This window comes from Pan troglodytes, chromosome 9, assembly GCF_028858775.2.
Source record: "Pan troglodytes isolate AG18354 chromosome 9, NHGRI_mPanTro3-v2.0_pri, whole genome shotgun sequence".
In the NCBI taxonomy this organism is placed as follows: Eukaryota; Metazoa; Chordata; class Mammalia; order Primates; family Hominidae; genus Pan; species Pan troglodytes.
The window spans coordinates 88490586-88516358 of NC_072407.2; the positions used below are offsets into that span (position 1 = coordinate 88490586).

The 25773-nt window shown below is 45.2% G+C and overlaps 1 protein-coding gene across 3 annotated transcripts in view; it reads right to left on the reverse strand.

Moving 5' to 3' along the window:
- ME3 (malic enzyme 3) overlaps positions 1 to 25773 on the reverse strand; it is a 231763-nt gene that overhangs the window by 33223 nt on the left and 172767 nt on the right. For all 3 annotated transcript variants that reach the window (XM_001175318.5, XM_508682.7, XM_054662581.2), the window contains 2 exons: positions 23620 to 23781; positions 12990 to 13093 (listed from right to left, as the gene is read on the reverse strand). In XM_001175318.5, the coding sequence (XP_001175318.2) occupies positions 12990 to 13093; positions 23620 to 23781 (266 nt within the window). The remainder of the gene's footprint in view (positions 1 to 12989; positions 13094 to 23619; positions 23782 to 25773) is intronic.

Below are 25773 nucleotides of genomic sequence, written 5' to 3' on the forward strand. Positions count from 1 at the left end.
AACAGCTTGGCTTTCCTCCTGATTTTCCCTGTTTGTCTGAGTTCCGGGGCAAGCACACCAAATGGCGCCAGAAATCTCAGTGCTGGGGAGGGGATGTTGGCTGACCTGCTGACCTCTCAACCTCCCAAAGGTCAGTGGCAACACAAAGGTTTTCCTCTAGGACATGGCAACTCACTCCTCAACCTCCTGCTTATAAAGCCCATGCACTTTTCTTGGCCACCAACCCACTGGCTGGCTTGGGGGCTTCAGCATTTATGTCAGCCCATATTTGTCCTTAGATTGTGCATATCAGGTTGGCATGAGGCCACGGGTGTCCTCCATGAAGGTTTTTTGATTAATGAGGCCCGTTCTGAGTGTTCTCTTCAGTTGCTAGCGCTTTCCTGGGAATAAGGTCATGACTTTTAAAGTCCAAGTAAATGTCCCAGATCTTTTGATCACCTTATGCCCTTTATCAACCTTGATCAACACTGCAGGCAAGGCCATTGGCTGCGTACACATTAAATCTATGCAAACCCAGCAGTAATTATTTGGGAATTTCCCTTGTAGTTTATAAATTCCTTGACAGCAAAGTCTACTTCTGACTTCTTGCCATATTCAGTAAATGAATTAATAAATGGATGGATGAATACATGAATAAATAGGAAAACAAATAACTGAATGTGGTCTTAAACTATTTTTCTGGTGACTTTATGTGTCCATGTTATAATCACAGGGAAAATTGAATTCTTCAGGACAAGTCTTTTCTTTGTTGATTTAGTTTGGATGTGTGTTGCCAGCCAAATCTCATACTGAAATGTAATTCCCAATGTTGGAGGTGGGGCCTGGGGGGAAGTGATTGGATCATGGGGGAGGAGTTCTCATGAATGGTTTAGCACCATCCCTCTGGGTACTGTCCTCGTGATAGTGAGTTGTCATGAGGTCTGGTTGTTTAAAAGTGCGTAGTACCTCCCCTTTTGCTCTCCTGTTCCTGTTTTCACCATGCGATATACCTTCTCCCGCTTTGCCTTCTGCCATGATTGTAAGCTTCCTGAGGCCTTCTTAGAAGCTGAGCAGATGTTGGCACCATGCTTCCTGTAAAGCCGGCAGAACCATGAGCTAATTACACCTCTTTTCTTTGTAAATTACCCAGTCTCAGGTATTTCTTTATAACAATGAAGGAACTAATATATTTGTATTGGCCACATTGTGGGGTACAGGGAAGGCACGTGATAAATATAGCCTGAATGAAAATTTGGAGGAAATTTCATGAATTACATGAAGGAGGGCACATAATTGGATAAGTTTTCCTTAATTTCCCACAGCTTTTCTCATTATCTGGCCTTGGGGAAATAATTTTCTCTTTGGGTCTCAGTTTCCTCATCTAAAAAGTGAGGAAATTGGATCAAATGAGTGGGTTGTTTCTTGCTCAGATATTCCAAGAATGCAAGATTAAAGTCCTAGGCTGGATCCAGTGAGAAAATGAGAATTCTAAGATACAGACTGAACCACAGAAGGCATTCCTAATATTCAGTATATATATATAGAGAGAGAGAGAGAGAGAAAGAGAAAGAGAGAGAGAGAGAGCAGTGACCCTCTATGCTGAGAGGGACTCAGAATGTGAACACCCCTGTGAAACATTGCAATCGGGGCTAAGACCTAACAGCTTTTCACAATCTTTTAAAATTAAAATAAAATCCTCATTAACTTCCTTTGTAGTCTGGATGCTATATGCCTAGGGGTTTTTCTTTGCATATGTTGTGTTAAAACCAACAGGAGAAGCTTGGAGCTACAGAACCTCAGCTAAGCTTTTGGCAGGACGCTCAGTTCTAACATCCTGTCTTGTACAGACCTCCACACTTGACCTTGCCTGCTGTGGACCTATCTGCAGGCCTGAATGATGAGATGGAAACAGCCCTGAAAATGAAAGGACATTCAAGGCTGGGGAAATAGCGAGCACGAAGGCTCTGCCTCTGTAACAAAGACAACACACTTAAGGAGCGGCAGGAACAGGGGTGGGAGTTGGAGCCATCAAAGGCATCCTTCCAGCTCTGAGGGCAAAGTACAAGGCTTCTATATGTGGAGCCTCTGAATAGGTCAGTATCAGTGGGTGATCTCAGAGCAATTTTGCAGCTTTCTCTTGGGCAAGCTTCTGTTTCTCATTTCTGTACAGAGAACTGTGTCTCATGAAAAGATGTTTGGTTACTTGAGGGGGTGACTGACTCTGAGTGGTGAGTTTGAAAGGCCCAAGTAACACTCAGCTTCAAACAGCTGCAAAAAAATATAAGAACACCTCACCCTCAGGAACACACGGACCATACTGCTCCCCTCTATGTACACATGAATCTACACAACACCGTCCACTGGAGGAGGGAGAGCAAAACTGAATAGGTCTGTGTTGGGGGTGGGGATGAAGACCAAGCATTTACTAATTGCACATACCAGGGATCTAAAATGGAAATGGATCACACCTAGGGCTGTTTCATTTTTGTTTTTGTTTTTTCCTTCCTAGGTTTAGCACTGGGGAAGAGAGGAAAAGTAATATTGGAATGAAGGGGAGGGATGGGTGAGGGACTGTGGACAGCAGTGTTGGACATGTGAATGGATATATTAACTCAAACATGAATGCATGAATGTGGGCACAGTGAAGCACTGCCTAAAGGAGAATGGCTTTGGAAACTGCCTAAATTAATAATAATAGCAAACATGATTTTTTTACTATCACTCAGGTGTATGTTAAACATTTTACATGGATGGCCTCATTTATCCATCATAAGTACTCTCCCAGTCTTAAGAATGCATTTTAGAGAGGAGGAAACTGAGGCACAGATGAATTAAGTCGCTCGTTGATAAGTGTTAATAAGTAGCTTGTTAATAAGAGATTGGAACTCAGGCAGTCTAGCTCTAGAATTCGTGCTTTTAACAATTGCAGTTAGTGGGTAGGGTCTTAATCAGGCTCCCCTTTCTTAGATGAGGTACTTGTACTTTGTAAACTTCAGTTTCTTCATCTCTTAAAATAAAGTGAATAATAGTACCTAACTCATACAGTTGTTGTGAGAATTAGACAAGTTAATATTGTGTGAAGTGCTTGTATCAGTGTCTGCTTATGGTAAGCAATTAAATAATTAAGAGTTATTATTGTTATTATTGGTACTTATTCATTGAAAGGGATCAGATCCCTGCTCCCCGCCACCCATAAGACCCTTATATTCCTTCATCTCTTCTGCCATAATCTAAAAGTTTCAGGTCTGGGGATGATTTTGTTCCTATTCTTGATACCAAGCGATAAAATCAGGCTGCTAAGAGAAAATGAAAAGGAAATAGCCAGCTAGTGTCATTGAATCATATCCCGAGGCAGTGAGTTTCTTCCAGCACGTTTTGGCCTCAGTCCTGAGGCTGGACCTTAACTAGTGAACTGCAAACTCACTCAATTATGCAGTCTGCTTGGTGCGATGGAAGTAAAAATGTCCTAGAGAGTTGGGTGCTAGTATGCATTTTGATAGTCTCCTAGCCTGTGACCCAGGACAGATTCCTTGCATGCATAGGAGTTTGTCACCATGCAAAATCTGGCTGTTGTTCTTCTGAGAACATGGGGGAGCTGGACTGTCAACAATGAGCCATATCAGGCTGAAACTGGGAAACTGTTCTGCTCCTTCAGAGTCAAGACAAGCCAGAATGAGTGCCAAATTTCCTTCCTCTGTGCTTCCTCAGATGTGGTCAGATTCATAGCCTTCAGTCTATTCTAATTGGTAGCTAGCCTGGTGTGGACTTTTGACCACCCACCAATCAACCAACTCCCACCCTCACCATTTACTGCACAAGTAAAGCCACACTTCCTAGGAACTACCATTGGTAGAGATGTTACTGAGTCATAGGCCCTGAGATAGGAATGATCTATAAAGGTCATCCATGCCAGTTCTTGAACCCTTCTACAACAGTCCAGACTCATCTTTGCCCAATCTCTCCTCTGACAATGAAAGCCTAAGGACCAAAAAAAAAAAAAAAAAAAAAAAAAGGTTAAAGAAAAGCAATAGGCCATTTTAGCAGAGATGTCACAATGCAGTGCATGATTAATTAATTAGCAAATGAATTCTACAGCCAGTAAGATTACAGTCAGGGCAAGAGTATCAGGCCAGGCTGGTCAGAGTAGATTTCCCTAGGGAAGGCAGAATTTGAATTGGGGCATTGTTATGGGTTCTGCCTCTAATCTCTTCCCACATCTTGTCAATTTTAATACAATACTTTTGTTGCTCAAGAACCTACCATGCCTCCCTATTGCTCACTACATCAAGTCCCAAATAAGGTATTTTGTGGATTGGTAATTTTCAAACATTTTTAGCAGAATAATTCTTTAATAAAATATTGAGCAGAAACCAGATATAGAAGGCAATGAAAAACAATAAAGTGTTTCCTCAAGTGGTTTACATTTTTTATGGTTGGTGCAAAGTATTTCATTTCTAGCACTCCTGATATGCTTCTTTGGAGTCCTGGGGCCCAGGGAAGCTTGGTTTAAAAACCACTGGATTAGATGACTGTAGCCCCTTCCACTTTTGAGCTCTCATAATCATGACCTTCTGCCTGGATTGCAAGGCCTATCTTAGTGTGATGGTTAATTTTAGGTGTCAACTTGGCTGGTTTAGGGGATACTCAGATAGCTGGTAAAGCATTATTTCTGGGTATGTTTGTGAGGGTGTTTCTGGAAGAGACTGGTATTTGTATTAGTAAATTGAATAAGGAAGATTCACCCTCACCCCATATGGGCAGGCACCATCCAATTGGTTGATGGCTCAGATAGAACAAAAAGGCAGAGGAAGGGTGAATTCGTTCTCTCTTCTGAATTTGGAACACCCATCTTCTCCGGCCCTTGAGCATCAGAACTCCAGGCTCTTTGGCCTTCTGACTCCAGGATGTGCACCAGCAGCCCCACTTTGGATTTATACTGAGCTATGCCACCAGTTTCCCTGGTTCTCCAGCTTGCAGACACCATATCATGGGATTTCTTTACCTCCATCATCACGTTAGCCACTTCTCATAATAAATCCGCTCTCATCTATCTAAATACCTAATATCCTATTGGTTCTGTTACTCTGGAGAAACCTAAATAATAGATGTAGCCAGCACCATTCTTATTTAACCTTATTTAAAATCACTGAACATTCATTTTTAGTTGGCCCATTCTTGTAGATACTCATTGCCTTCCCTGTATATTCATTGCTTTTCCTGTGTTCTTGCTTTTCTCATGATGTACCTTCTATATGGAACATCATTTTTTCTCCTGCTGCTTACTTGAATTCGGTCCTAAATTTGTACAACTTCCATTTCTTCCCAATCATCCCTGATTGCCCCTTTCTCTGAATTTCCATTGAACTGAGGGTCAACACCAAATAGTTGGGTACTGAAGTCTTCCCTAATTATTTTCTATTCAAAAATGTCTTCTTGGAAGGACTGTAAGGTTGTTGAAGACACAGCTGATGTCTTTTTTTCTTTCTTTCTTTTTTTTTTTTTTGAGATGGAATCTCACTCTGTCGCCCAGGCTGGAGTGCAGTGGTGCCATCTCAGCTCACTGCAACCTCCACCTCCTGGGTTCAAGCAATTCTCATGCCTCAGCCTCCTGAGTAGCTGAGATTACAGGTGTGTGCCACCATACCTGGCTAATTTTTTTTTGTATTTTCGGTACAGATGGGGTTTCGCCATGTTGGCCAGGCTGGTCTTGAACTCCTGACCTCAAGTGATCCACCTGCCTTGGCCTCCCAAATTGCTGGGATTGTAGGCATGAGCCACCGCGCCTGGCCTAGCTGATGTCTTTTATTTCTTTTGAATCTCATTACAGTGCCTAGTAGAATGTTGGATATGTAGTCATTATTCAGAAGCACTGGAAATGCATGATCAGATACATGCTTTGTTAGTGCTGCTTCAAGCTTCTATGATGAGTTTTCTCATCTGTTATGAAAATAAAGCTCACTTCCCAGAGTTTTGGTTGCAGTACCTACTGTTTCTATCTCTTTGCTGGCAAAATGTATTCCCTCACGGGATAAGTATACCCTTTCCAGTTTGAAGAGTCAAATTCCCAAATAGGCATATTTTTTGGGAAGGTGATATGATTTTGTGTACTTTCACAGGAAGCCATTTAGAAGAAATTCCCCAAACAAGGCAGTCACCACTGTCTTTACCTAACTAATGAGTTTGCCATCTCCCTCTTCCAAGCTCACTGTCCAGAAACTTCCCAAGCAGGCAGTTTCACTGTCATGAAGTCAAGGCACTTTGTGGGGAATCAGGCCCAACATGTGCCTGCTTGTGGAGAAGGGCAGGCCTGATTCTTGCCCATGATGTGTCTTTGGGGCCGAGGTACCCAGATGTGTGAGTGCTTTCCCCACATGTAGAAATGCAATTATTCCCCGCATGAAAGCAGCTGAAGTTCCTCAGGGCAAAGGGGATTCCAGCAGAAACAATGGGCACAGCTCTGCTTGGGAAGTTTCCAGACTAAAAGGAAGCTGCCAGAGCTGTAGGTGTATTGCAAGGTAGACCTCCATGGCAGGGTGAGCTCAGAGAACACACTGGGTCTTTCCTAATGTAGGTCCCTGCTGATAAAACTGTGGAAAGTCTCTGTGTATTGGTCCTTACACCCTCACCTTGGGCTTCAGTCTGACTCTGAAAGTGGGAGGAGCTGGGGCCGCACAAGTTGCCTCTTCTGGGGATGTGGTCCATTAGTTTCTCTTTTTATTTTATTTTATTTTTAAGAGGGTCTCATTCTGTTGCCTAGGCTGGAGTGCAGCGATACCATCATAGCTCACTGCAGCTTCAAACCCCTGGGCTTAAGTGATCCTCTTGCTTCAGCTTTCTAAGTAGCTGGCAATAAAAGCGAGTGCCACCACACCCAGCTGATTTTTTTTTTTTTTTTGAGAGACGGGGGTGTCACTATGTTGCCTGGGCTGGTCTTGAACTCTTGGCCTCAAAGAATCCTCCTACCTTGGCCTCCGAAAATGCTGAGATGACAGGTGTGAGCCACTGTGCTCAGCCGAAGAGTTTCTCAAATTTCAGTCTTTGCACAGCTCTATCAGAATCATTAGGACAGCTTCAAAAATACAGATGTCCAGGTCTCAACCCAGGCCTTCTGTGGCATAGGAGCCTGAAGTCTGTATTCTTGACAAGTTTCCTTGATGACTCAGAAGCAAAGCCAGATTTAGGAACCATAGGTCAGTATTAGCATGCCTACTTTTATTAGACCCACTGCTTTGCTCCAGAGTGTATTGGGAGTGGGTGTGGGGGTGGAGTGTACCCAAGAGAGCATATTCCTGCATGTTTTTGTAACTCAGAAGAAGCAGCTGCAGCTTCATGTGGACTAAAATAGAGGCCTACTTTAGCTCTTGAAATATCCTGAACACCTGGAGAAAAATAACCCAGAGCCTCCTTTAGCCTCGGAGTTGCTATTTAGTTGTGGGAGTTGCAGGATCAGCTGGCATGAGTGCTCACAGAGTCACAGATGCTTAGGTCACAAGGCTCCTCACAGCTCCAAAGGGGGCAAAGGATAGCACACTGCTGCCACCCCTTATTCCATGCTCAGGGCAGACATTGCTAATCAACCATGACGCTCATCCCTGTTGAACCCAGAGAGGTTCAGAGTCCTAAGCAATCAGAGCTGGCACAAGGAATGAAACCTTTTACCCTCCTTGCCATTCTTACCAACAATATCCTAGTCTAGTCCTAAAATTTGTTGAGCACTTTGACTTGCAGTTATCCATAGGACACAGTTCAGAAAACCATGGTGAGTCATATTCTCTTCTCTTTGGGAAATCTCAATCATTCCCTTGATATTAATACTATCTATGGGTTGGCAACTCCCAACTTTATGTTTCTGCACCAGAACTCTTCTTGAGCTCCAGACTTACACAGACACTTAGAGGCTAAGAAAGTGTAGAGTCTCAGGTTATCTAAACTTCAATAGATACATACGAAATGTTTTTGACTATGTAGCTCTCTGAGAGGAGGACTGTTTATTTCTCTGTGTATTGCTCACTATGCCTGGCTCAGTGTCTGGTGTACAGCAGGTACTAGGTAGACATGCTCATTGATTTTATATACCATTCCCCTGCTTATCTGTGTAACTGAGTTATTCTTTTCTCACGCCTTCCTATAGTGAGGGCTGCCCCATTCCTCATCCTAGCCAGGCTAGATAGGGTGTGGCAGTCTCTGACATTGGTGGCCCCCAATGCACCATACCTCCTAGTATTTATTTCCTTGTATAACCTCCTCCCTTGGAATCTAGTATGGACCTATGATTTGCTTCAACCAGTATAATGTGGTGGAAGTTAGACTGTTCCAATTCCAGGTCTCATCCTTAAGAAGGCCTGGCAGCTTCCACTCTTGTGTTCTTAGGAGCCCTAGACTATCATGTAAAACGTTCAGCTATCTCTGTGAAGAGAAGAGGCCATGTGAAGAAGGAGAGACCCTAAGACTCAATGGAAAAACAGAGGAGCCCGACCTTTCCAGTGTCCCAGCTGAGCCCGCTCCCAGCTAGTTAGCCAGCTGAAAGCAGCCATATGTGTGACCATTGGCAAGACCAGGAGAAGAATCACTCCAGCTGAGTCAGTTCAGCTTCCAAGAATCAAGAGCAAATAAAATGTTAAGCCAGTAAGATTTAGGATAGTTTTTTAACACAGCAAAAGAAACAGATGTGTTCCTTGACACCACAGATCAAGAGGCAAGTGAACAGTCTTGGAATCTTATCTCCTTGTTTTTAGCTTTAACTTTGGTGCTCTGCTCTGCACAAAGGCCCGACAAGTAACAATTCCTTTGATCCCTGTAAATCTGATCAGGGCACAGTAGAGACATCTAGTCATTTTGACAGTACGTATATTTGAACAGAAACCTTTAGGGTAGCCGTCCAAATGTAAAGGTAGAAACAAGTGGGATGAGTAGCAGAGGAGAGATGGAATGGGAGGAGTCCCATTTAGGTTGAAGTGACACAGAGAATGAATGCTGGAGCAAGCGGGGTTGGCTCTGGAAGGACAGGGGCTCACATCAAGTGTGGAAGGTAACATTAAGGAGTGGGCCTGTGGTAACTGGCTCCAGATATCAGAGAGGCCAAGGGCTGTCTGAATTTCTCTGAAAACTAGAAGTTTCTACAAAGAGCACTAATAGAGAAATTGTGATTTCCAATATGGTGTGTATCTCAGGGATTACGTGTGTGTGTGTGTGATTATGGTGAGGGGAAAGAGAGAGAGAGAAAGAATGAATGAATGCACAGAGACAAAAAAATGGAGAGACTAAAAAAAAAATTTTCCTAGAGCTAAAAAGTAGATGACTTTTTAAAAAGGTTTATTTATTATTTCCCTTCTTTAACACTCTCATCTAAGCAGCTTAAGAATCCCTGTATTTAGGGTTTGGGAACTAGGGAAGAAGCGGGTGATTTCCTTTCCTGGCCTGCCTAAAGGCCAAAGCTGCTGCTGACATCAAGCTTCTGTCTAGCCCAGGCCAATTATCAGACAGAGTTAGGGCTCCAGGTGCAAACTCAGAACACAGTCAACTCCCATCCTTGCTACTGTAAGTAACAGAAATGAAAAATGTGAATGGAAACCATCAGGGAAAACTCGTGACAGCAGGAGGTGGTGCCCGGGTACAATGCACCCATCCACTGCATGACAGGGAAAGAGCGGGAAGAGTGGGGCAATCAGTCCTTGCCATCAGTCTTTGTCTCAGCTTTGAGAAGGACACTCCCAGCTGTCTGTTGCTGTGGTTCACAGACTAAATGGAGATTCCTTCTGTCCTGGCAGGTTCTCCTCAGTGGCCAAGCTCCACGGCAGGAACTGAGCCATAGTAAGTTTATTTCAGGCCAAAAAATCTTAACATACATCCCCATTAGTGGGTAGGGGTAGGAAGGTGGAGCTTTTTATTAGCAGGATGTTTGGACAGAGACGAGGACGTTGAAAGCAGGAGTCAACATTTCCCAAGGTTCTTTCTTAAAATACATTGTGTTTGACTCTGGAACTCCTGACTCACCCCCAGGCTGGGCATTCTGTCTTGGGGCTACTGTATTCCCAAGAGTGCTTGGGGAGACCAGCTCATTCCCCACCTACAGTATCCACAGAAACATCTGCTATAGCTTATTAGAAAGTCAAAACAACCAACCATCAATCCATCATGTTTTCTGTTTAATGACACATTCCTGTTGGCTGACGCATGCCCCTCCCCAAGGATCCCCCCCCCTCTCCCGGACTGCCTGTGTGTGTGTATCTGTAAAACTGTGAACTGATTTTGATGATAGTTTGAACAGCTTCTTACATCCTAGTTTATTTAACCTTCTCACACGAATAGCAATACTTTTCTTTGGGGAATCACAGAATGATTACTGACTCATTAGATAAGCAGTGAGCCCTGGAAACAGGAAGCAAAAAGTGGGCTTTCAAAGCCAATTTCATTCCCTTCTCTTTTCATCCACAGGTGACACAGCATTGTAGAAAGAGTCTGTACTTGGAGTCAGTAGTCCTGGGTTCAGCTTGTAGTCCTGACAGGTACTGTGTGACCTGAGATAGCTAACTTGGCCTCTCTGAGTCTCAGTTTTCTCTTGCATAAAATGGGAATAATAATACCTCTCCGGTTGGCTACAGAGGATTTTTTTAAGAGGTTAGAATAGAATACTGGGGTGGGAAGGCAGCTTAAAGAACATCTGATGCTTGAATTCCTTCCTATAATATCACCACAAATAAGCCATGCAACCTATCCTTGAACTCTTTCTGTGACAGGGAACTCATTCCCACAGACAGTCCAGTGCAATGTGAGACAGCCCTGATTTATTTTGAGCTGAAAAGTGCTTCCTTTAGCATCCCACCAATTGGTTCTTTTCCATGTAGATACATACAAACAAGTCCAATTCTCTTCTGAAAGAAGAGCTTTTAGAATCTGGAGGTACTAGCACGTCCCTGACATAGACAGAGCAGTCTCTGAGTCTTCTCTCTACCAGGCTCAGCTTTTGGTTCTCTTCACTATCGTAGTTATTGCACTCCAAAGGCACTTTAGGTAATTTTTAACCCTCAATGTAGCTTCTCTAGCACTGGATGTGGTATTCAGGATTTCTGAAATGGAGATAATGAATTGTGACATTCACCTCCCTTGTCCTAGATGCTATGCCTCTATTAATGCAGCTGACCCTTGAATTTGCTTTATTTAGTGGCCATATCCCAATAGCAGCCCTTCCTCCATAATCTTAGCTGCAAACATCTAACTTTCTGATCACCACCTCCTTTCTTTCCAGCTTATTCCACGTACTATCCAACTCAACAGTTTCTAAACCTCCCCAGGACTTACTATCCATTGATCACCCTTTCACTGTCCCTTGTCCCTCCCCTTTACCACGTCCTCCCATTCTCTCCCCTTTTACCCAGCCTAGAGCTCATGATACAATTATAATCATTCCCTTGAATAGACTCTCAACTCCTTGCTCTTTCCCGTTTTCTCTTGCCTGGCAAAATCCCCAACCCTCATTACACCCTGTTCTCTTCGTCTTCCTGCCCTTGGACCCAGACAGTTGAACCTGGCTTGAGGAAGCAAGAAACAGGTTAACTAGCTTAAGTTAAATTCATAAACAGTAACCCCAAGGGGGCCCAGAGAGCTGCCCAGTGATCATGATCCAGCTTCCCAGTCTGGACATTCTCCCACTCTCGTAGATAACTAGGTCCCACTTCCTCTATCCTTAAACGTCCCCATCCTCACTCTATGCTGATGTCCTTGTCTTCAAGCAGATGGGACTCCCCCTCGCTCCCACCACCACATCTACCCACCTGCCCCATCAGTGCCCAGTACTCTGCCTTCCCTTTCTCCCTGTGGATGATTTTCTGTGCTCCAAGACTAAGCTCTTCAGGTGTGCACTGGATCCTTTTTCCTGCTTGCTTACTCAAGGACTTTTTCCCCCTATCCTACAGTCCATCATTCATTTTGTCTTTTGACAGGATCATTTCCACCTTATATAACCACAATATTATTTTGCTCTCATCTTAAAAAACAAAACACAACACCAACAAAACTCTTTTCTTATCTCCAGATAAGGAAACCCAGAAAAGTTTAGTAACCTGCCCAAGGTCACATATCTGAAAAGTGGAGGGGTCAAAGGTCAAATTCCAGTTTGCCCACCCCTGAAGCCCACCCAGATGAGACTTTGTGCAGAGTTTGTGGGCTCCAGCCCACTGTTCTGGTTGGAGAAGCTGAGCTTGGACAAGGGAGCACTTTGCCAAGGATGGGCAGGCCATCTCTGCCAAACCTGTGCAATCTTCAGGCAGCAAGAAGGCTGGAGATTTGCAAGTGAGAGGGGAACATGCTTTGTCTTCAGAGGCCCACTGAGCTGCTGAAACTCTGGCTTGACCAGCTCTTCTCTCAGAGTAAACATGGGTGTGTGAGGGCTGTCATCAGGCCTCCATCCCAGCGGCACGTCAGCCACAGCAGTGTGAGCGGGTGGCCACGATGGCAGACAGATGGGGCAGGCAAGTGGGGTGGAAGCTGCCAGTACTGTGAAGCTTCCCCAGTGAAGAGATGACACCTCATAAATCTTGCAGGCCCAGAGCCCGTGTGGTCTGCCACAGTGCCTCATTAACACTTCCTTGTTCTCACATAGAGGTGGAAAATAACCAAATGTGACAAGCTGCCTTCCAAAACCATTTCATCAGAAGGGCACACATCTTTCCTCCATCACTTGCAACATCCCTAATTGTGCTGAGAACCCTAAACAGCTCAGGCCAAGGGGGTTTTTCTCCTGGGACAATGATACTTAACTACCTCCAGATCACAGCCTTCAGCCATCAACCCTCTCATTCCCTCCCCTCACTGCTCCCAGAGATTCTCTCAGAGAATGAGCCCATTTGGTGTCCAGTCTTATCACTCCTAGGGGTCAAGTTGGAATTTTCAGAATTCCTGGAAAAGCATGCATCTACTGCCTTTACTTTGTATATCAGCCAAAACCAGTGTTGACTTTAGTCACGGCATCTCTTAAAAGTCCTCTTTCAAAAGGGACAGACTGGTCCACTTACTTGTCTGTCACAGCCTGCATGAACTCATCCAGCAAGTCATCGTATGCCTTCCCGCGCACGCGCTGGTGTTTCAGGCCGATGTACAGAGGGTCTCTGAGCAGCTCCTGGAACAGACAGCACCCATTGACTGAGCCTACTCCCGGTGTTCCTGTTTTTTTTTTTTTTTTTTTTTTCCAACAAGTATCCAGGATTATTGGGAAGAACCAGAAGGTGGGAGGAGAGAGGGGAGTAAGGAGGTAACTGGATCCCCCCCGCCCAGGTGTCATTTCTGAAAGGGTCTGGAGGCTAAGCCAGTGATTGAGGGTGGACTCTTAGATGGTCCTCATTTTGGAAACCAAGGATGCTTTGAACCAGGCAAGCCTCTGTCAGACACAGTCTTTCAACTTCTGTCTGCAGGCTTTAGGGTTATTTCAGGATTTCTCAACAGTGGCATTACTGACATTTTGGCTGGGATAATTCTTTAACGTGAGGCCTGACGTGCACACTGTAGGATATTTATCAGCATCTCTGGCCTCTAGCCACTAGATGCCAGTAACACTCGCAGTTGTGGCCATCAAAAATGACTTCAAGGCCTGATGCGGTGGCTCACGCCTGTAATCTCAGCACTTCGGAAGGCCAAGGTGGAAGGTTCTCTTGAGCCCAGGAGTCTGAGGCTGTCCTAGCCAACCCAGTGAGACCCCATCTCTACAAAAAATTTTTAAAAATTAGCTGGGCATGGTGGTGTGTGTCTTTGGTCCCAGCTGCTCAGGAGGCTGCGGCAGGAGGCTCACTTGACCTTGGGAGGCCAAGGCTGCAGTGAGCCATGATTGTGCCACTGCACTCTAGTCTGGGCAACAGAATGAGACCCTGTCTCAAAAAAAAAAGAAAAAATGAATGTCTTGAGACATTGCCAAAGGTCTTCTTAGGGACAAAACTGTCACCGGTTGAGAACCACTGTAGCTGACTTCAGGCAGAATCTTCATTGAAGTATTGGGTCGCATCCAGAGTCCCTGGTCTGGACTCATGTTAGAAAACCAACCCACCCTCCTTTCCTTTCCATTCCTCTCTTTTCCTCCCCCTTCCTCTCTTACTTCTCTCCCTCCCTCCTTGAAATCTTACTGAATACCTACCATGTGCCTCACATTGTGCTGGGCCCTGGGGATACAAGCATAGAATGAAACAACCAGGAATTTCAGTTCAAGAGAGATGCTCACCGTAACACCTAGCCTGTGTTCAGGGCCCCTCCACCCCACCTCCTGCAGCTCCTTCCATCACAGCAGTCATATGCTATTGGGTTATCTGTGTCTGCGTTGGTGTGGATGACCACTCCTGCTGGCCAACTTTCCACGTCTTCCATTCCTGCCACCCCTACACAGAGTCAGTGGACTCATTCATGCATGACACATTTATTTCTCATGTACTATTGCTGACACTGGGCCCAGTGGGGGATTTGTAGAGGAGCAAGGAATGATTGTTGCCTTCTAGGTGCTGACAGGTGGCTGCTGAGTAAACAGACACATTATACTGCAGGGCAGAGTGACGCTGGTTTGGAACAAAGTGTGGCACATGGAGGCACAGTGATGAGTGAAGAAATTCCCTTTGGGGGGCAGATTGGGATTGTGTCATGGAGAAAATGGTCAGGTAGGAAGAGATAGGCAGATTTCAGCAGGTGGGCCTCCAGGCTGAGAAGACAGCACAAGGAAAGGTTGAGGGCTGGAGGCAGGAGGAGGAAATACCTGGTGTATTTGGGAAATGGGAGGTAATTCCATGGGTTAGTTTCCTGGAATTATCTACTTTTTTGTCTAACTCACCAAAAATATAAGTTCCTAGAGAACAGGATTTTGTGTTGTCTTCATCTCCATCTGAACTGCTGCTGCAGGACACAAAGATAAGGACCAGTGGGCCTACACTCCGACCCTCGGGGGCTTACAATCAAGTCTCACCTCCACCACAGCGAGCTGTGTGACTTTGGGCAAGTCGTGGGGCCTCTTGAAGGCTTCTTCTCATCTATCAAATGGGGATAAAATAGGGGCTGCATGGGGATGATTGTGATGATCAAGTGGAAAAATATATATGAAAGAGCTTGGTGAATTATAACATATGCTATAAAACAGTGGTAGCAGTTTTAGCTTTCACAGGGCCTCCAATGTGTCATGTACTGCCCTAAGTGCTTTACTTAACCCAGTGAGGTTGTATCAGCCATGGAGGTATGTGGCTCAGAACTATCTTAAGGGAACCTGCTGAGGGAGGGCAATTGGTGGACAGCCTTCAGCCGCCACACTCTCCCTGGATTGCTTAATGACTGAGCATGGAGGGGGTGTGGGGGAAACCATTCCTGCCCAACCGAGACTCTGCTGGGGCAGGAACTTCTCACTGGCCTGACTGAGCTGGGGAGACTCTCCCTGGGCTCTCTTACTCAGTCCTCGCTCCCTTCTGCTCTCCCTTCACAGGTGTCTGACCTGTACTAGAGTTTGAAGGCCCCACTCACCCCCAACTCCTCCCACTCCCTCCCCCTTTATTCTTCACAGGTGTCTCCCCAGTACCTTTCTCACTCATCTATTTCTCAAAGGACCCGAGAGGTAGGTCTCATCGTTTCCCCCATTTTTTAAATGAGGCAACAAGACACAGAGAGGTGAAGCAGCCTGCTTAAGACCTTGGACTTGTAAGTGCAGGAGTCAGGATTCAAAGCTGGGCTGTTGGGTCCAGAGTCTGTGGTCTTAAGCACTCAGTCATGCTGCATGGGTGGCTCTTCTGCATACCAACAAGAATCAGTTTTTCTTTTTAAGGACACTGTTCTGGGTCCACACTGCTTTCATATCACTGTATTAGGTGTGGGGGAGGGTGTAGTTTAAGGGACAGAAAAGAACAGGAATTATCTGTTAACCCTTCACCCCAAGTCCTGGGTACACGTAAGATCTGAGCTGGGTTTAGCACTTTGTCAAAGATACCACAGGTTTACATTTAGAAAGATGGTGGGTCCTGGCCTCCTCTCTCACTCTCCTAATCCCCTGGATTGGACACCCTTGAAACTGTTTAGGATTCTTCACTGATAGGGGTGTGTGCGTGTGTGTGTCAGTAGGGGGGACCTAAAGGGTGAAAGTGGTGCATACATGGTGCCTACCCTTCCACATGCTACCTTCAAAGTGACCATCAAAGGTCACTTAGAAGCATCAAACAGCCAGAAAGAAGAAATGATAAATGATAGTAGAGTAACATGATGAATAGCTAGGCAGTAATTAAAATTGGTGGTTTTAAGACTTTGCAGTCACCTGGACAAATTTGTAAGAGACTATTTAAAGTGGAAAAAACAGGATACAAAATTACACAGATATCATAATTATAATTCTCTGAAGCACATACATACAGAGCTTGGAAGGACATACATAAAAATGACTGAAAATAGTGTTACTCTTGGCATTGGCAGAAAACATTCACTTTGGCAGTTCTTACAAAGATTAAAAGGGTCCATGGTGAGTTATAATTTGGAATGTTGCCAAGTCACAGATTTGCATCTTAGTGCATCAGGCAGCATAGAGTGAATTTCTCAATCCTGCATATGCAGTTTCTGGGGTAAGTTAAGTTCCCCAGTGGCACTAAGGGATTTTTAGATTTTCAAAAAATTTCTCAGTATACTGCAGTAAAGATCAAAGGTCAACCATAATGAGATACTGCTGAGATACAAGGGTGACTATAAAAAGCTTTTAAAAAGTCCTTATATTTTGCTTTCATAATAAAATGTTCTATGTCTCAGATACTTTAACCACAAAAAATGAAAAAAAGTTCCCATATGGATATGACGTTAAAAAATAGATTCTTATGTTTGTATAGAGCTTTCATGTAATTCACTCATTTGTTCCTTCTAATAGTCTGACCTCTTCTCATCCCATTTTAGAGGAAGTTGGAGTTCAAGGGTTTAAATGAACTGCCCAAGCTCACAGAACCAGAAAGTAGCTACCCTGAGATTGAGCTTCGACTGGGTCTCATGACGAAGCATCCTCTTCGTCCCATCACTTGATATTGTGGGGGCCAGGGAACCAGGGAGCCAAGGGGCAGCTCCTCACCCTCTGCCGGGTCCTCCTGGAGGAGGTCAATAGTGGCTGGGAAGGTCCAGACTCTTGACTTGCAGACCGGGCTGGGGAACGGGGAGAGCTGGAATGAGTTCAGAGGAAAGGCTGTGTATACATCTCTAGTCAACTGGTTCTCCTTTAGCAGGAGTGGAAATGGCTTCTCTAAAACAGTAGTGGGCAGAGCTCCTATGGCTGACTTGGCACAACATGGAACAAGAAGCCCACATTCTGCTCTGTATCCGCCAACTGATTCAGATATAAGAATGCCTGATAGCAAGGGGTAGGAGTAGTAACCTGCCTGGACCCCCTCCTTGCAGTCCTCCTCTGTCTGGACTTCTTTATAGGTGTTTAGAGGAGAAGATTTCAGCAGACAGTATTGCCAGATAAAATACAGGATGCCCAGTTAAATTTGAATTTCAGATAGGCAATAATTAAAAAGAAATGTTTAGAATTAAGTGTGACCCATGTATTACATGGAACACACTTATGCTAAAAAATGTTGAATTGCTTCTCCGAAATTTAAATGTCAGTGGTGTCCTGTATTTTTATTTGCTAAATCTGGTAACCCTATCTACAGAGGCAGAGGAATCTTCAAGTTTGGAGGCAATGTGCCGCAGGGGAAAGGACACTGCTGGTCCTGGTGGCTGTGGTCAGGATGCTCCCCTCTGAGCATCCTCAGTAGGGCCCAAAGGGGCTCTAGGCTTTCAAATCAGATAGACCTGGGTTTGAATTGAGGCTTTGTCACTTGACTAGCTCTGTGGCTTTGGGGAAGGTATTTAACTTTTCTCTGCTCTCTGTTAAATAGGGAATAATGATTTCTATCACACAATGCAAGCTCTTTGAGCTCCTCATTCATCCGCATCTCCCCAGCTAATTGTACAGTGATGGCACACATAAGCCCTTGAGAAGCATTTAGTGATATGATTGCAGAGTCCTGGGACTGGGCTAAGGAGATGCTGAATTAAAAATTAAGAAGGTCTTAGAAATCACTTGGTTCTGCTTCCTCCAAATGAGTTTTTGAAGGTTGGAAAGAATAAATGAGCTGCCCAAAGTCACAAAACACATTTGTGGAAACAACAAGGCAGAAATCATGGTTTCTAGACCAGGACTCTTCCCAGGATGGGGACCAGGCTTATTCACTTCCATACTTTAGTGTTCAGTGTTTGCCTGGCACCTAAATATTGAGTGACTAAATCTTTCCCCTCTGTTAGATAGTTACTAAGTCCCCTTTGGAACCAAGTAAGTCAATGATTATAATTTTAGGTGAAGGCCTTTATTCAAAGTGGGTGAAGCAGAACGATCTCCTCTGCTGTGGGAGTTAGAGGGTTGAATGTGCTCTCTATGGCTGTTTGCCCAGCTCTGCCTCCCGTAAGGTTTTTCTTGGAGACAAAATGTCATGGAAAAAGAAATGGTTTCCTCCTCTTCACTGCCCATATCAGTGAGCACTGGATTTCAGCTGGAAGACAGATAAACCTCCTGGTTGAAAAAATATTTATCTTGCATAGCAACAGGCATTCTGTGATGTTACTTAGGGAACCTGGGGGTCTGGGAGGTCACGGGATTGGGTTCACGCTGTGGGCACAGCATGCTTTCTCCTCACAGTGGCAGTCCCACCTACCACTCATTCCTTGGGAAACTCAGCTAAGCCTGGGGTAAGCTACAAAGATCCTAGCAAGGGCATCCTCATGGGTTACACGTGTGTAGAGAGTGAGCTCTATGATGGCACCACATGGTGAATGCTGAATAATGATAATCTTGCAAGGTAGAAGAAACCCTGCAATACCCAGCTTGGTTGTCAACTCCATGCTTCCTTGGCAATCCAATAACATCCAAAGCACTATTTACCAGACTCTGCTAATGATCTGCTCCCATGTTTGTTTCCCAAACCAAACATGACTCCCCTCCCTCCACCCATTCTTCAGTTCCAGAAGAGCACACAGCATCTCCTTCTGAGGTGAATTCATAGAGGCTCAAGACTTCTGCCAAGAGAAGATCTCCAAGGCTCAGCAGGGTCATTTTAAAGCCAAGCTCCATCCCCCGGGATTCCCCCACCCTGCCTTAGCACAGGGTGGGATGAGCACTGGGTTTGGAGTCAAACCTTGGGGAAGCGCTTTCTGCTCTGAGCCTCGTTTCCCATGTAAAACAAGGGGGTTGAACGAGATGGTACTCAGGCCCCTTCTAACCTGAATAGTCTGTGACTGGCTGCATGTGGATGAAACAAAATAAATCCAATCCACACGTAGCCATGATGGAAGGCTGAGCAGGCGCTCCCTTCCCCTACCCCCTTGGAACTTAATCATGGGATGTCCCTTCTTCATGGGATCATGGCGCCACATATTTATTTTTCCAAATCTCCTTGGCATCGGCAGGTAAAAGTGACGCAGAGTTTCAGGGCTGTGGACAGCAGATGTTTTCCTTCAACAGGAAACCTGGAGGGGTGTTGTCTTTGACTGTGATTAAAGCTCCTGTTGCCTCAGGAGTTTTTATAGAGACATACATACACACAGATGGTCAAGTTATTCTGACATTAAAAACCCTCATGACAGCATCCTCCCTGCGCAGACATGTGAGATAAAAGTGTAGAAGGCCAAGCTTCCCTCTGTTACATCTCAGGCTTGCTCTGAGCAAAAGGTGCGCCCTGGGACTTCTGGGGGGAATATCTTGCAAACGGATTCATTGAAAAAAAAAAAAAAGGAACCGTAGTTGGGAGATCACATAGTGAATCCATTTGAAAAGAGAAAAATCACCATCTTCCTAATGTTGGTCACTTTATAACTTTGAAAATTTTGTGTCCTGAGTTTCTTCAAGTGGGTCTGGAGGGGGCCCACCATTCCCTGGAGGGGAGGATGGTGTAAACAGCATTGCTATCCTCTGACTTGATCCTGAGTGTCCATGGGATCCTGCCTGTGTGAAACACTCATTCTCGGCCCCCATTTCCCAGTCTATAATGCAAACACCTGACCCCTTGGAGCAGTGCACCACAGTGGGCAAGGCAGCTGTGGAGCCAGACAGCTGGGTTCCAATCCCAGCTCTGACACTTAGAGCTGTGGGACCTGAGGTAAGTAGTTGACATGTTTCAGTCTCAGTTTCCTTATCTGAAAATTGGGAGAATAATATACTGGGGAGGAACTGCTTCCTCTCACCCCCGGGGCACATAGGAGGGCAGATCAGGGCATGTTCCCTCCTCCTAGACAGGGGTACTCTGGTCCCTCCCTGACATAAGGATCAGACCTAGGGAAGGTTCTCTCCCCTCCACATCCAGGAGGGAGAGGTGATTCTAGAGGCCTAAAGCACCAGAAGGAGAAGCAGACGCTTTGAGTAGATGTGACACGCGACTCATTAAAGTGACCAATTAGGTGACAGTGTTGAAACACTGACAACTAGAACATTCTATTCAGGCTGATCCTCATTTATCACCCTCAGGCTCAGCAGGGTGCCTGATACCCACTAAACACTCAATAAACTTTTATTAAATAAGGCAAAGTGTTCACAAAATAATCTTAATGGAAAAAATTAGAACAAAATTACATTATGATTACACCTAGGTAATAACTATCTTTATGTATAGGCATAGAAAAATTTTGGAAAGAAACACAAATGCAGCATTGTGGGAGAAATACCATTTCCTTTTTCTTTAAAATTTTGAATAATGTTCTAAATTCATTTTAGCAATAAAAATTCTAAAAATCAAGAAATAATCTTTACTTATAAAGCAACAGAAATTAGGCACAGGTGTAATGTGGGGAGAGGAGCACAAACTTGGATTCGGCTCCTAGCCCTGCCACTTCTAGCAGATCTTCTTGGGCAAATAAAACTCTCTGGGCCTCAGTTTCCTATGCTGTAAAAAGGAGGGTAATGATAGATGCTCCACTCACAGGGTTATTGCAAGGCTTAAACTGAGTGGTCCATAAAAAGGGCTTGATCCACAATTACTGCTACTTTCCAGTCATTTTTTCTGGTGGATTTGTTACAAGTTAGAGCCAGCTCTAAACTTCAGCATATCATTGCTGAGTGCTGGACCTTCAATGACAAAGGATCCCAATGCACCAGGGCAGACAGCACCCTTCCAGTGGATGCAGTGGCCTCAGAATCAAACTCAATCTGTTCCAATTCTTGCCTAAGGCCAGCTTTTAGAAGGAATGAAGGTCTCAATTAAATCCAGCTGGAACACAGCAGGAGGTGTTGGAAAGGAAGAATAAAACAAAGTTTGCTGCGCTCATCCATGCCTGCAAAGAAGCATTCTGTGAGGCCAAAAGACAATTTCAGCAAAACTCAGATATCTGGCTGGGGGAAGGGCATTGCTGTGCAGAGCAAAACTTGAAGACTGGTTTTGATGAGCAGCTGTAAAGCATGTATCCATATCTAACCTCCTGTCTCCTGAGCTGGTGAGGAGACACATGGAGACCAGGTGGTTTTAGAGGTTGAAGGATGCTTAGTAACTTTCTGGTCTAGTCTCTCAATATACTGAAAGGCAATTAAGTCTAAGGAGGTGCAATGACTTATCTGGCTCATCATGGTACTGGAACCAAGGTCCCTGGCTCGTCATGGTACTGGGAACCAAGGTCCCAATCCAATAGTTTTCCCACTTTCTTGCTCTCCCTCATCTCATTCCCACCCCCAGGATTTCCCAGCTGTTAAGCAAGGTCTGCCCACCATTCCATCATTTGATCGTATCTGCAGATGAAGCCTGAATAAGCATCATTCCTTACTAGGATCTAAAGTGCTTGCTTTTGTTTGAAATGGGGATGCCTGGGCTGGGTGCAGTGGCTCAAGTCTGCAATCTCAGCACTTTGGGAGGCTGAGGCGGGCAGATCACTTGAGGTCAGGAGTTTGAGACCAGCCTGACCAACATGGTGAAACCCCATCTCAACTAAAAATACAAAAATTAGCTGAGCGTGGTAGCACATGCCTGTAATCCCAGCTACTCAGGAGGCTGAGATAGGAGAATTGCTTGAACCAGGGAAGCAGAGGTTGCAGCGAGCTGAGATCACGCCACTGCACTCCAGCCTGGGCAACAGAGGGAGAGTCTGTCTCAAAGAAAAGAAAAGAAAAGAAAAGAAATGGGGATGCATTGTGTTTAGGGAAGAGGAAGGCCATGTAAAGAGTCTTGGCAAATTTTCTTAAGAGAAATCACTGCAGAATGCAAATAAGAATAACTTCTTGACACCGTGAATCAAGAATTTACAAAATGACCATTCCTTTTGCTTCAATACTTACTTCTAGAAATTTATCCTAAGGAAATACTCAGAGATAGGGACAAAGACTCATCTGCAAAAATGGGTATCAGAGCACAGTTTATATTTTAAAAGACTAGAAACAACCTAAGTGCCCAACTGCGGCGGTTTTCTTATGTAAATTAGGATACACCAGGTAGCTATTAAACCGACACTATGGAAGAATGGTTAATAGCCTGAAAGAAAACTCATGACAGATAATTTAATTTGAAAAAGAAATATAAAATACTGTATATATAATAAGAACACCACTTTTATTTTATAAGTGCATGGGAAAAAAAAGGCTGGGGAAATATACCAATATGTAAACAATGATTAGTGCTTGTTATGTGGCTGATATCTTATTTTTAACATTTCTCTGAATTTTCTCTATTTATTTATTTATTTGAGACAGAGTCTTGCTGTGTCACCCAGGCTGGAGTGCAGTGGTGTGATCTCGGCTCACTGCAACCTCTGCCTCCCAGGTTCTCCTGGGATTCTCCTGTCTCAGCCTCCCCAGTAGCTGGGATTACAGGTGTGTGCTACCACACCTAGCTCATTTTTGTATTTTTAGTACAGATGGGATTTCACCATGTTGGTCAGGCTGGTCTCAAACTCCTGGCCTCAGGTGATCCCGCCCCGATCAGCCTCCCAAAGTGCTGGGAACACAGGCGTGAGTGACTGTGCCCGGCCTCAATAACATGCACTGATCTCAAAGATAAATGTAATTAAGAGGGAATCCTTGGATATTTTTTCATGTTTTCTGACACAGAGACAGAGCTGCGAATCACAGACATGCCCATGGTGGTTCCCAGAGCAGAGAAACCCTTGGCTGGGGCCTGAGCTCCTTAAACCACAAACTGCTAGGACTCCTGCAGGTGGATCTCACCTACGCTTGGCTCAGTTTCTCTCACTGGGTTTGCAGGACACTAATCTGTCTGATTCAGACATTTTGGCCCCTGGTGCTTTGAATTCTAATCGTTCCACTGGGGCAGCCTGCCTTGAGAATGCTAAAAAACACAGCCCAGTGGTCACACCCACCTCAAGGGAAATAGAAACTGCCTGGGGTAATGGGGGTCAGAGAGGAAGGAAGCCCAAGCAGGGGTCATTGTGGGTATAGAGGGCCTCATGGAAGTAGAGGAGCAAGGGGGCCCAGGAGTGGGAGAGGGAACAGGATGGAGCTAGGGGTGGGCAACCAGGGAAGAAGGTCCTCTACTCCACAACTGTGTAGGGGGAATGCCCTGGTCAGGAGGATGCCAAGAAAGAAATGGCCCATTGCTGTGTAGATATAACAACCCACAAACATGCTCCTCACCCTGTCCCAGTTGCCACCTTTTGGCCCCAGAGCTCCTGCCCTGGGCAGTGGGTTACCTCATTGTTGGTGCCGACGTCCAGCAGCACAGGGAGGCACTGCTGCGGGTTCACCCCTCCGCATGCCGTGTACAGGGCCAGCTTGCCCACAGGGATGCCCATGCCGTAGCAGCCCAGGTCTCCCAGGCCCAGGATGCGCTCCCCATCAGTCACCACCACGGCCTGAAAAACAGCAGGGCACCATCAATCAGGGACAGCACTTCCTGTGACAGGGCGCTCATTTTAGCAGCCCCAGCCCATCAGGCTTGGCGACTGGATGCCCACTGACTTTGCCGGTGTGAAAGAGCTTCTCTGGGATAAGGCCGGAGCATTTACTCACCTGCAGGTGACCAGTCCTTCCTGGCAGGCTGGTGAGAAACCCTACTGAGAAGAGGTGACAGAAAGATGCCTGCCTTGCATTCTGAGCTTCAGGTGGGGGCTGCAGAAACAGCTGGAGGGAAACCACATGAAGTCACTTCACTCTCCCTCAAGGAAACTAAATAGACACTCTCAGCCTGAGACTTGGGGTGGTGGGTAGGGAAGGGCATAATTAAAGGAGAAAATGAAAAATAAGTGTTCGTGCTGCTGCTACAGCTCCAGGGTTTAGAGGCTAATCCAAGTGCTCTCCGACCTACTCCTGGATTATGAAAAATCTGATCTGCAAAGAACAGGGCTCCTTGTGACATCTTCTAGGATCACTATTGCATATGAAATCAGGAAGAGTTTCAAGCTACACTGGGATTTACCTTTTGCATTTGGCAAAGAATTGCTGAGGGCCTACTATGTGCTAGATGTAGTGCTACTTCAAGGCTTACCTACTGTGAATTAATAGATACGAATGAAGCTGATGATGATGATAGGAATAATTGTATTATTATAATGGATATTCTTTTATTCATTCATTTAATACATATTTATGAAGCACCTACTTTGCATAAGACACTGTGACAAATTCTGTGGGAGCTTCAGTTTGCACATCTACAAAAGCAAATATGCATGGACACAGCCCTTAAAGGATTAATGGGCTAAAGGAGAGATGGAATGTGTATATTAATAATCATGATTCTGGGAGGGAAGCTGGACTGCAGCAGAATAGCATAAAGGGTGGCAGAGATTAGAAGATGGGAGGATAACCCTTCATGGGTGAAGGGACACACATGCCCTACCTTGGACAGGTGGAGATTGTGGGGTATGGGTGGGGAGAAGGGCATTTGATACAAAAGAAAGTTAAAATCCAGGGTAGAGGTGCTGGGGGTGGGGAGAATGTAGGGTGTGTTTGGGGAGCGAGGAGATGTAGGTTGCAGGAAGGGAAAGAATGGGAAGTCAGGCAGGAGTCAGACTGTGAAAGACCTTGAATGTCTAGCCAAGGAGAGCCCCTCAGGGTAACGGTGAAGTTGTTTGTAGGCCACTCTCACCTGCTCACCAGCACTAGCTATCTCTATCTCTAGAAGAGTTAAGTTTATAGGTCCCTCATCCCTTCATTGGAACCTGGCTTTGGATCCATTCTAGGCTACAAATGTCCTGATGGGCTATGAACACCATAGGGTTTGGTTAAATCCATGAAGGTACATTGCTGGGCAATGGGGGTAAAGAGATGAAGACCCATTCTTTCCCTGGAAGAGTTTATGATCTGGTACCCAAAGGGCTACGGGATCTTCTCACTTCCATTCTTTCTCTTTTAGTGGAAATAAGTGTAGAGATTCTTAAAAACATTCCCCTGCTTCTGGAAAAGGGTCTCTGGAGAGTGCAAGAGATCCATGAAAATCATGATATTCTCCCTTAGATTCGTCTACTGCCTCTGTGGAGAGTGCTCAAAGACTGCATCTCATGTGACCTTCCCCATAGCCTGGGCAGGTAGGCAGATCTGAGATTGTTATCTCTGCTTCACCGGTGAGCAAACAGAAGCTCAAGACCTTTATTTTCTCCATATATTTGTTAAGTATCGGCCACATGCCTGGCACTGGCTGGATGTTTCCACATCAGTTATCTTAAAAGATTAGATGACTTTGCAAGGTCATCTTTCTAGTGAATGTGACAGGGCAGGGTTCCTGGTTCAGGGCTCCTTCTACCACCCCAACTGGCTGGGGTAAAGTGCCTGTGATCTTGGCAAAGTCCTGCCCTGCTTTGGCGCCACCCTCTCTGCAGCCTGCATCTGACCTCCTCTTGGTAGATCTC